Source organism: Grampus griseus (genome assembly GCF_964374135.1).
Source record: "Grampus griseus genome assembly, chromosome: 10".
Lineage (NCBI taxonomy): Eukaryota > Metazoa > Chordata > Mammalia > Artiodactyla > Delphinidae > Grampus > Grampus griseus.
In genome coordinates, this window is record NC_139004.1 from 70,353,657 (window position 1) to 70,366,419 (window position 12,763).

Sequence of the window (12,763 nt, forward strand, 5' to 3'; positions counted from 1 at the left end):
TTTCATAGCTTTTAATTAAGTCTTTGAGGCCATGTCCCTCCACTCCCCGAACTGCCCTCAAGTGATCAGGTCCCCATTAAAAACAGCTGTGGGGGCTCATTAAGTTCACATGCTTCTGGCTTCTCCTCTGTACTGAAGACCTGGCCCAACTCCCACAGACTTATCAGACATGCTTTGCCTTGGATCCACTCCAGCCCCTCTGTCTCTCCCAAAAATGGCCTCCCTGGGCCTTGGCTAGAGTGCCCTGGGCCAGTGGGTGGAGTTGGTATGGCCAGATGTCTTCCTGGCTTGTAGATCCATCTTCACGGAGGGCCTGGCCATGGGCCTGACTGACGACTTTAAGGAGCTCCATTCCACCCAAGGCGAACGTTAACTTCAGAACCTAAGAGGCAGCCTCTCACACACTCACTCATTCCTTCAAGACACGTTTACTGAGCCCTCCTTACGTGCCTGGTACCTCCAACACCCGGGGAGTCAATGGGAAGCAGAGTCAGAAATAGCCCCTGTCCTCCAGGAGCTAACTGGTTAGCAGGGGAGATGAGCGCACACGCTTATCAGCTGACTTGCCTCCCCAGCCTCTTGCTATAAACTATGTAACAACTTCCCTTTCTGAGAAACTCAATTTGCAGCAGTAGGATACTTATAAAGAGGGCACGCAGTAGGTAACCAATAAACATCATATGCTGAATAGACACAAGCACAAGTCCTTCAGGTACTCACTATGCACCTTGCTCTGTGCTCAGCAGTTTGTACTCACTGGCCTACTTCATCTTCTCACCACTCCTCTGAAATAGTTGTTGCTGTCTCCATCATTCAGATAAGGAAACTGAGACTGGGAGTGTTAAAAGGCTTTGCTCAAGGTCACACTGATAGCAAGTGTCAAAGTCTCCGATTCTCAAGCTAGTATCTTAGCCTCAGGTAACACAGGTAACCTTCCAGGTAACACAGGCGTGGTGCTGTGTTTCTCACCCCCAAGTACACTTTCTCCCCAGCTTTCCTTTCTATCTGTGACTGCCCAATTCCCATGGCCTGGTTTGGGGCTCTAAACCTCAGATATCTACCTGACCTGCCTTTGTGGCCTGGAATAGGACTTCTCTGAGCAATACTGAGTCATCAAGTAGTTGAAGAAAGATACCTTTTTAAAAAAAGACAACTTCTCTCACCTACTCTGTCTTTGTCTCTGCATTTTTCAAACCACCTCATCTTTACATGTTTTGTCACAGGTGGCTGTGGAGTGGTTGCTTACAATATCTGTCAAAACTTAGAGCTCCTGGTTTCCCCAAGCCCTTCAGCCTGTCAGTCTACCCTTGGGACAGGGCTCTGGGCAGACTCCTTCTGAGAGATACAAAGTAGCATAGTATCTAATTTGGGGCAGAAGTAGCATAGTGAGGGAAAGCTGAGAAAATATCTCCTCTATTTACTTTTACTGGAGGAGGGAGTATGCAGAAGGTGATTGGCCATTTATTGTAAAGAGACAGAGAAAACAATTTATCAGACTGGAATCTGGCTAATTCTGTCCTGTTTCATAACCCAGTACCCTGCTCGCTTTACTCCAGTGGCCTTACTCCATTCTACCATACTTCCCGATAATTTAATCAAGGAAGGTCTGTTTATGAAGTCTTTACAGAGACTAAATATACCTAACATAGCAATATTGTCTATAATGAAAACTAAATGACACCTTTCAGATTAAGGGACCCAATTCTACATCAGTGACACAGCATCCTTGCTTCTGACCTGTGATTTTCTCAGTGATTTGTCAATCACAGTGTTGGCAATATCTGTTTCTTACAGATGCCTTCCCTCTGTGCCTTCCACACCAGAAGAGAGTAGGAGCAAAGGTGGATACCTGAGAAGTGAGTCTCCTAATGGCCAATCCAACCTTAATTCCACCCAGTGCTGGCCATTATAAGGAGCACAGAGGTCCTCATTTCCAAGAAATGAGGGTGGGGAAAGAAACAAACATTAATGGCAAATAATGAAACATTTCAGTGAAGCTTTGTCTCTAAATAAAGTGGAAATGGTGAAAATACATTTATTTTATTTAACAAATTTAAATTATAATTGCAGTCATACTCTAATTCTATAAACAAAGGACACATTTGGTTTGGGAGTAGGGAGTATAATATTTCTGATAAAATTATAAAAATCACAATGTAGAATCCTTCACTTTATATTTGATTTTCTCAGAGTGATCACAAGGAAGGTCAAATGTAGTGGAGTTTGATCAGTTTCCCCAGGAGCTTCTCTTAGTCCCTTGCTTTTGAAATCATTCTCTTCAGAAGCATCTTTCATGTTATCTGTGGTGACGTTTTCTTTCTTCATGTGTTACCTCTGACAGATACTAGTATGCCAATGGCTTCCTGTGTGATTGGAGCTGATCTCCAATATCACTTTCATGGACTTCATGAAATATTGCCTCTTTCCGAAGATTTCAGTTGATTTTATAATCTATTTGCTTTGTACTGTCTAATATTTACAACATTAGATGAACAGAGATTGACCAAAGATATAGGTGTAATAGCAGCAATACCAGTTGGCTAGGGATGTTTGAGTAGGCACTCACTTTATAATCAGGGATAGAGGGTGAGTTATGATGACTTTGGATCTCTATGCAATTGCAAGGATTTGGAGAGTCAGTATTTTAATATGGAGGCCACTTCTGTGCTCAACATGTATGACTGAAAGGAGGTTAACCTCCCTTTGCATCAGGGTCTATATCTGCAAAATGACAATCAGGATACTCAAATAAACAAGGGTATAGATTTGTCTGATATGACCCAATTAACTTAAAATTAAGCTTTACTCTGCATGTAGCTCGTGGCTGCCATATTGGACAGCAGAACTCTATGAGTGCTTTCATAGTGCTGTGTCCTAAAAAAGGAGAATGTTTGTCAAGACTACCACCAGGGACAAAGTAGTCTTCTTGCAGCTAAGAGCTTCTTTTAATAGCAAGAGTGTGACCAAGTCATTCATCTGGCCCCTTGGGATAACCAAGAGAAACGCTTGCTCACCAAAGCAGCCGACTCATTTCTAAAACATGCTAGCAGGGCTTTTAATTTTCTGCCGATTCTCCACCATTGCCTACTAATAAAGGATGCATCTTTCTGACCAACTTACTGCTGTACTTTTGTGCCTCACTAAAATCGACTACACAGATAGGTAAATGTCCCAGAAAACACCAGCCCTGCAGTGGTCTGGAGCTAGGGGAATTTAGCTCAGGGTAAAGATATGTTACAAATTAAATGTTGCAGTCGGTATGTAAAGCTGCAATAAATAGAAACTGAGTTACATCAAGGACGGAATTAAACCTTAAATTTAAACTCCACAGCACTGTAATTAAGACTTAGCCTGTAGCAAATCATTCACTTGAGATTAAAGTAGCATGGGGGAAGCAGAGGTTTGGGCTTACCTTGCTACAATTTATAAATCTGAGCTACCAAAAGCTAACAGCCCTGCCCCCAAATCCAACTCCCAATTAAAAACACAGTTTGAAAACCTTTAGGAGGCCTGAGGGGACCCTTTAACAGAAGTTCTGCCCCTTCCCTCCTGCCTAAGTCTATGAACAAATTAAAAAATATTACCTGGTCCCCTGATGGTCTTCTGAGCTGACACGGTGTTTTCATTAATACATCATTAAAGTAATGGCATTGTGCTGGCGTTTTGCTTTCAAAACAGGCTGTACTTCAACCACCATGAATACAGGCTCGGGGGCCTCTGGACACTTTGTTCCTGGGAAATATTATTCAGGTCATAAAAATTTTTGAAAAGGAAGATAAACTGTAATGCATAACTTTAAAATGTATATTCTTTTTATCCTAATCGGGGATGTTCAAGGCTTGCTTCGTGTTTTATTTTTGTTAATTAGTTTTGAAGAGTAAGTGCTGGGGTTAGCTTAACCATAGCCTTAACTCCTAGAGCCAGCAGGCATTTCCAGTTCTCCCAAAACAGCCTAAAATAGGTGTCTCTCAGGTTGGAAGTACGTCATTTCGTGTAAAAGCAGTCTGAGAACCCAAAGTTGAAACTGTGGTGTTTTTATTTTCTAGACTGTGAACTGTTACCTCATAGACAATAATGGATTTATTCTGGTGTCTGAAGACTACACACAAGTGAGTGAGAAATTTCTACCTACTCAGAGTAAGGATCCCAGACTGTGCTTGGGTCTGGGGGAACAAATTATGGTGTTGAAACTTTGAGACATGATCTGTATTTAAGAGGTAATAGCAGGAGATTATAAAACCTTATTTCCATCCCTTTAAGAATGTCACAGCCTACTTCTCAGCAGGCCCCAAAGAGATTTTACCTCCGGAGAGGAGAGGTGGGGAGGGGTGCAGAGCCCAGGGTCTGCTCCCTCACTCATAAAATGTTCAATTTATAGAACTCTTTGCCTTGACATGGAGGTGCCTGAAAGAGTTTGAGCAGTTTTAAGGAGGTTTCCTCCTTTTAATATTTTATCTTTATATATATGTAATTTATATATACACACAAATATATGTATGTATTTATGTATGCCAATGTAATTATTCTTTATGGCTTTCTTTCTGGTTTTGAGTTTTTAAAAATTAGTTATCTGAGCTCAAGGATTAACTTGGGTTCTCAACACAGGGGGACAAGAATCCACATATAGAGGAAGAATGTTTTTCATTTAATTGAGCTGTGTGCAGTACAGGGGCAGGAGGGAGAGATGGAAAGAAACCAAGCTAGGGCGCTCAGCAAAGAAAGCTCCACTGATATTTGGAAATCAAAATAAGAGTTAAAATCAATAGCATTGTAATAGAGAAACACGGGTTTCTCCTTTAAAACTTGGTGGCTGACAACTTTTTCTGCAATTAGAAATGAAATTAGCATGTTAAAAGAAAGTCAAATCCAGACAAGTTTAGCACTGTGGTGTAGTAAAGTAACACCAGAAGTGGAGGCGGATGGTTTCTGATGCAAACTCTCTTCCTCAACTAGTTTTGGGATCTTGGGTGCATCACTTAACCCGCCAGGGACTCCTGGCGGGCTCTATAAAAGGAGGATGGTTGACTAAAGGAGGCTTCTTCTAACTCTAATATTTGAGGATACTAGCATTTTATAATGAAGTCTCATTTAAATCATTTAAAATATTTTAATAGTCAACAGTGCGATAGACCCATTAATGCCTAATAAATTAATTAATTGCCTTTAAGTATGACTCCTTAGTGTCTAAGCTCAATGGCTTGTTAATTTGTGAACACGGGCTCCAGGTAACATGTGGGAACTGTGCTTCAGTTTCCCCTCTTATCTATGAGAACACTGTGGGATTTTCTTTTTATCAATTTATTTATTTTATTATTTTATTTTATTTATTTATTGTTTCTGGCTGCGTTGGGTCTTCGTTGCTGCGTGAGGGCTTTCTCCGGTTGTGGCGAACGGGGGCTACTCTTCGTGGCGGTGCGCGGGCTTCTCATTGTGGTGGCTTCTCTTGTTGCAGAGCGTGGGCTCTAGGGGCGCGGGCTTCAGTAGTTGTGGCACGTGGGCTCAGTAGTTGTGGTTCGTGGGCTCTAGAGCGCAGGCTCAGTAGTTGTGGCGCACAGGCTTAGCTGCTCCACGACATGCAGGATCTTCCTGGACCAGGGATTGAACCCATGTCCCCTGCACTGGCAGGCGGATTCTCAACCACTGCACCACCAGAGAAGCCCATGTTGTGAGATTTTAAATGCACCTTTGGTGGGTGACAGTTACACAGTTGAGACTCAAGCTGTGCATACACAGTCTCCTCAGATGCTGGACATCACTGGATGTTGGACAGTTGATGGACATTAGATAGGAAAGGTGAGCCCATGAAACAAGGCCAGTCTCTTGGGAGCAGGACTGGCCATAGGCCTATAGTAATATGCCCGTGTGTCTGGGAGGAGTGAGAAACCAAATCAGTCCCCTGTGAGGAGAAGCTCTGTCATCCTGCCGTAATCATGGAGGGCTGAGGGTGGGAACCTGATCCTGGGGGAGGAAGGACATGATGATGTCTTCCAGTGGTGATTCTTGGACCAACCAACAAAGTAAACCACTGAAATAGTGACCCTTTCCCAAGCCATGGCCACTACATGTGGGTCCTGATCCATGCTTCATTTCTGGATAGAATAGCCCAGGGAGCCTATGGGCCTGCCCTGCCTCAGCTTGTTTGATGTCTGGTTTCCTGTACTCCAATTAGGCTAATTCTTCTTCATCTTACAACCAGTTCCATTGATACTGGCATATTTACACACAAGAAATGCAAATGTCCTTCTTGCTCCCAGCGGCAGCACATACCCACAGAGTTTGCCAAATGTTCAAGTGTCCCTGGAGTGAAAAAGGCAATGCTTGACCTTCAGTCAGTGAAAATGTCATTTCCTTCTTTCCTCCTCTCTCTTCTGACTTTTTGGCGAAGTCTGTATGTGCCTTTCTGCCTGAAAACTCCTAGGAGCCTTGTTGAGGTCACTGCATTGTAATGGAATCAGGATTTAGTTAATATCATACAAAGCCTATGGAATTTATATAATTTGGGCTCTGAGTGTAATGCCGTCCACCCACATCCACATAAGCTATAAATCCTCAGAGCACCCACAGTACAGATGGGGGTTCTCTACTGATCTACACTGGCCCCTTCCAGGGTGTTGGCAGAGGAAGGCTGTTGCTCCAAGCTCTGTTCTGCTGTATTGGATACACCCTCCCCCTTGGGACACTGATGATAGTGGCTCCAGGAATCTGGAGGGATGCCCGAGGATGTTAATCCTTCATTCCGCCATTCAGAGTTGGCAAATCTCGGCCAGCACCAAGAACTGGACTTGCAGGAGCATCAGCCTGGCGCTGGGGAAGGACTGGTAGGCCTCCAGTGCCCTGAAGACAGCCCCAGAGCTGGGGTTGGCCATTGGAAGTCTTGACTGGCAAAGCCTTCTTTTCGCAGAGCTGGACAGCTTCATTCTTGGTCAACATATTAACTGCCTATGGACAAAATGAGGGTGTTCCTCAGAAAGTAATTTAGAGAAAGGACATATTCTCTGCTGTAGGAAATTTATAGAGCCGATGAAGAAGACTGCTACATATCCCTAAACAGGTCATTTAGGAATTATAAACAATTCTTTTTATTACTGCTTAGGAAGCCCTTTCACAGCCTGTTTCTGTCTGTATGAAGTAGTGTTTTAATCACAAGGGATTGAGAGCAGATTAATGCCTACTCCCTCCATCCAAGAGTAATGGTGCATGCGTGTGTGCTTGTATGCATGTGTGTGCACACGTGTGCATGTGTGTTTTAATTACAACACTCAGCACGTGTTATGCAATGTCACCCTTACCCTGCCTCCTCGCCCCTGCCATGTATTTGGAATATTCACATCTGCTTATTAGTTTGCTCTGTAATCCCATAACTTCTCATGACTATTAAGACCTTTTCTGCTGTTATGTAACAGTAGTCCTGAAAACCTGCTCTTTGCCCCTGTCAGCTCCAGGACACAGAGTGTGTCCGTTTTTATTTCTCCTCTGGTGTTTGGGCACATTATTTATCTACACTTCCTCATGGGTCTTCTTTTCTTCCCTGCAGACTGGAGACTTTTTTGGTGAGGTGGAGGGAGCTGTGATGAACAAATTGTTAACAATGGGCTCCTTTAAAAGGTAAGGGATTTTATGGTTCCTTGCGTCCCCCGAGAAAGTTTGCCTAAATAAAATAAAACAAACCAAGGTCAAATAAAGCAAGCCCAGACTTAACCCCATGACTGTGTTCATGCTCCAGAAGATCTTCTGAAATTTGATGCCTTTTGCATGAGCGTTAAGAGTCTCAGAAACTCAGCTCACAATGCATTCCCTGTTCCCTTAGCGTAGCATTTATTAGAGTCTGGTCCTGAAGTCAGAGCCTGTACTGGGAGGTGATTATGTTGGTCTGAAACAAGTGATTGCAGAGAAGTAGGAAGCATTTTCACCTGGTCAAAAGGAGGAGGAGGGTGTCTTGTCTCACACTGACAAACTGGGGCAGCTTGCTAGAAATCTGGAACTCAGAGATGGGAAGTGATGTTTAAAGCCTCGATATAATTTTAGAAAATCATGTAAAAGTTCACAAAACCTGCTCCCAGATGGAGGTAAGTTTAAATCTGTTGCTAGAATTGCTAAAATTGGTGGTAGGGACCACTCCATTGAGTTGTGAGGGCTCTTGTTGACCCTAAGTGAAGCTCGTATAGGATGATTTCCTCACAGCCCCGCGTTCCCTGTGCGCAAGCCAGCCACGCTTTTGGGAACATCAAAGCCAATGAGAAAGATCATCACCCTGCGAGATCAGGAGGCCAGTTTTGTCCCCCCAGGAGTCAACCTGTCTCCCTTCCCTTGGCCTCCCAGGGAGAATGGTGGTCTATTAGTGGTGCTTTCCTGGACATATATGATGCTGTTAAATATATGATATCAGGAAATGCAAGGATGGACCTAGGCTCACCTGTGAGAACTATTGCACATTGGTTGCCAGTGGGAAAGACAGTCCCCCCAATTTATTACCCCCCCCCTCCGCAGCTGAATGGCCAGGAAGTGTTAGCTCAGGAAATCAGACTTTTAAGCTACTCAATAAGACCAACTGAGTGCTGTGCTGAAAGCAGGGAATTCAAAAATGATGACCCAATTTTTGAGATTCCGTAGCTTGTTTGTGCCAGAAACAAGGAAACAAGAAATGATATTTTTAAATGGCATGACTCCAGCACTTCTGCAATCTCTGACACACTTGCTCTCCAGCCTGCCTGAGTGTTCACCCCTGCTCGATTCCCTCTTTAAAATTCAAGTACATTTTTTCCCTTCTTTTGCCAGGAGTCATTGTACATAAGCTTGAAAACTGGACTTGGAGCTGGGCTCGGGTTGCTCTGCTGGACTGTCTGCCATCCAGGGCACCACTGGTTTCTTGTATCTTTATGTGGATATGTACATTTGTATTGTGTTAGCTTGTTTTCAACTTGGTGGGGGTAGGGAGAGACAAAAGAGGAAGAATAAGCACACACATGTTTCTCATTTGAAAGCATATTTTTCAACTTTTTTAACAAAATGACTTTTTTTTTTTTCTCTTCCCTCTTAGATATTCCTTTCAAACAGTTTGGTGGGAGAAAGAAAAAGGTTGTAGCAGAATTTTAAATTCCTAGACTTCTCCTTAATGTGGGTGAAATATAGTTGACATGAATTTAGAACTTTCACAAGAGTAGCTAGCATATTTGAGAAAAGAGGAGTGCTGGGACTCTCTACTAAATTTTAACAGCAACTGCTGTCATTTGGGAATTACTTGACAAACCCCCTAGGCTTCTTTGAAAGGCCCCCTCATGAGGCCAGGACAGCAATGAGAGTTTGGGTTTTGGAGTCAGATGGATTGGGTTCAACTCCAGGCTCTGACATTTACTAGCTGCATGACTTAGAATAAGTCATGTTACCTCCCCACGCTTTGGTTTCCTTACGTGGAAAATGAAGATGATGATAATAATTACTTGCAAAGGTTGCTGTCAGAGTTAATGAGATAATAATAAGCATAACGTTCTGACACGGTGTCTGGCATATATTAAGGGCTCAGTAATTGCTAGCTGCTGCTATGATTTTTGTTGTTGTGGATCTTTGACTTAGCTTTTTACTTGGCAACAGGTGATGCTTTTTTTTAAATTTTACATTCACACATATCGCAATGGGCTTCCCATGACACCTGGTGATGGGGTCTCCATCCAGTGTTGGGGTACTGAGGTCCTCCTGGAACTCAGACGTTCAAGCCCTTGCCAGCATGTTTACTCAGAAAATAAGGTTGACAGTCCTTTTATTCAGAGCAGATCTGTATTTCAGAAGCACTGAAAGGATGTAGCCAAAAGTAACAGTGCCCTGGGACAGATGTCAGGCACCATGTTAAACTGTACCCCACCCCCAAACACAGGATACATGGAGGTTAAGTTGCTTTGGTGGCATGGCTGAGCCCTGGTAAAGCTCAGGATCCATTCACGTAGCAGACATCTCATCTCAGCATATTGGACAGTGCAACCTGGCACAAAGTTTCTTAATTTGGTCTGCTTACACCCATTTCTAAAGAAACGCCTTTCATACACAAGAGCCCTACAAACCGTCTTCTTCAGAAAGACAGAGCTCAAAGTAAAGAACAGCATCTCCCTTTATCAACCTCCCATTTATCTCTCTCTCCAGTGGACCATAGTCACTGCCTCTCTCTCTAAAGCAAAGCGATGCTTGCCTACTTGGCATGGACTCTTTCCTTGATTGTTTGGCCACTTACCTGGTGACCCGATGGCCATTCTACTTAGGTGCCATCAGAGGGAAAGAACATCCACTTGTGCATCTACAGTGCCATGTGGGAGGAGGGGAATTTGTGTGAACTGATTTGTGTGAACAAATTACCAACTTGAGGGAGCTTTGAGAAAGTTCTTCAGCAGCATGTGCAAACCATCTAAGAGGTGAAGTGGTCACTCTTGGTCACTTAGGCTGAGTCTCTGACTTGACTCTGTCCATCCAACTTACAGATGACATAGTGCCCAGGGCCAAATAACATACCAATAGCCTCAGCAATGTGAAAATAATGAAGGTAGCAGTGGCTACCTTCCCAGAGCACCTACCACATACCAGACCTAGGTTGCAACTGCAGATCTTACTTCTTGCAGTCCTTTCCAACAACTTGTGAGACAGTTATAAACAGGACCAGTGCAAAATGAAAACGTGGTGCCCCTTGCTCAAAAATTATTGAGAGTTTCAAGATGGCAACAGCAGAGCATTAAACAAAGCACGCAGCCCTTCTAAGTGCAGGGTTCTGTCCAGTTACACAGGCCACGTGCCCATGAAGCTGGATCTGGGTATATATATACCTATTTGATAGATGGAAATAATGGGGCTTGGAAAGGTTAAGAACTTGTCTCTGTGTAACGGAGCTGGATTCAAACATCCTGCAGTCTAAGCACAGGGAGAATTTTCTAGCCTCTCCCCTTTACCTGGTTCTATGTACAGTAACATTGAGTAGTGCATGGAACTTCCTTCAGTTTTGTTTGAGACAAAGTGAAGGATAGCCAAGGAGGATGTTGGCCCAGCAGTGACTTATGTGGGCAAACAGAACTTTCAGGATGGAGGCCAGCCGAGTGATAAGATCACCCAGATTTCTTTTAACTGAAGTTGATAAATTCTTAAACCAAAGCCATGTCCCCAGGCTTCACATATTTTCTCATAAGATACCATAAGATATTTTCTCATAAGATGCCATATTCCAGGTCAGCTTTTTGTGTTTCAAACAGAGGACTTGAAATGCCTTTTTATTCTTACCATGGAAAGTAAATGGACTCCCTAAGTGGCCCTGACTCATTTAGGGCTTTTCATTTTAGCTGCTTTTCTCTTTTAACTCAAGTTCGTGTCCAGTAAGAGCCTTGTGTTCATATTTCTCAAAAGCCACAGTCCATGGCTCTCCTTGCTGGCCTTGGCAGTGACTTTGCCCTTCTCACAATACTAAGAGAAAATCTAGTTTCAAAATATTTTTTATTATACAGTAATTCATTTATTTCACCACCCCTTCTTGCCCCCAGTGATGGAACTCAATGTCAAATATCCAGGGAAAAGTGAGAAAAAAAAATATATAGCTGGTCATAGCAGAGCCCAAGATTCCTGATAGGGCCTCTTTGATATACTGGACTTGAAATATGAAGACTTCAGGTTGAGCCTCGGAATGGCCACTGTGTGGCCGTGGACAGATTCCTCAGTTTCTCTGGGCCTCAGTTTCTTTGCCACCAAAATAGGAATTTTGGTGAGATGGGATTTTGTGAGAATCACCTGAAATAAGAGAAGTGAAAATGCTTTGCAAATTGCAAAGCTACTACAAATAGGAGGTAAGATTAGCTCTTGGATAAGAGCTCCAAATGTCTGAAATCTTTTTTTTTTTTAATTTTCTTCTCTTCTTTTTTAAATCACTAATGACCCCCAAAAGGTAGTTACTGCACAGCAGTCATAGTGTTGGGCGTGGGCCTGTGGGCTTGGACTCAGCTAGCACCCCTGGAGAGCTCTTAAAACACACCCATGCTCCAGCTGTTCCTCAAGAGATTCATATTAGATTTGTCTGGGGATGGAGCCCAGGCATTTATGCTTTTTTTTTTTTTTTAATGCTTTTTAAAAGCATCCATGTGATTCTCACGTGCAGTCAGGGTCAAGAAATACTAAATTAAACGCACCAGGTGCCAGTCTAGGTGCTGCCCAACTTCAAACTTGCCTGACTTTTGGCAACTTTAACTCCATAATTTCAGTTTTCTCTGCAGCAAGATGAAATTGAAAGAGTGATTTTCGTACCTGCAGTGAGGGTTAAGTGGAATAATGCATGCTTTTACCAAATATCCTTGTGGTTTCTGCCAAAGGGTCTTCCCTTGTTCTTTGTGTATTTAAGTAAGCTCGAGGAAGGAAAGACCCATGGGGCACACCTGGCCCTTGACTTGCAGAGAAACGAACTGCTTGCTAATAATTTGTTTTTGCTTTGGGAGCTACTGAGAATTCCTATCCCTCTTGGTTGTGTCTCTTCCATTTTGTTCTGTTTTGTTTGTTTTATGTGCGTGGCGCAGCATGCCTGAGCTTTCACCCCTCCAAGGCCATTCATATTTTCCCTGCGGGGCCTGATGAACGTCCTCCTCACCTCACCCCCTACACGTTCATTAACATAGTCAACTTGTGTAGAATTCCCTGTGGCGGCTCCTTCTAAATTGCCTTTCTAAAAAGGTGTCTCGTCAGGTAGGATTCAAGACTTGGACCATTTCTGCCCCTGTCTCCATATGATGGAACTGCACTGGCTCCATGGCGG

The 12,763-nt window shown here is 43.3% G+C and overlaps 1 protein-coding gene across 1 annotated transcript in view; it reads left to right on the forward strand.

Annotated features, from left to right (window-relative positions):
* CACNA2D3 (calcium voltage-gated channel auxiliary subunit alpha2delta 3) overlaps positions 1–12,763 on the forward strand; it is a gene marked incomplete at its 5' end in the record, with an annotated part of 768,939 nt that overhangs the window by 689,083 nt on the left and 67,093 nt on the right. The window contains 2 exons of the mRNA XM_082664450.1: positions 4,047–4,109; positions 7,535–7,605. Coding sequence (XP_082520576.1) covers positions 4,047–4,109; positions 7,535–7,605 — 134 coding nt within the window. The remainder of the gene's footprint in view (positions 1–4,046; positions 4,110–7,534; positions 7,606–12,763) is intronic.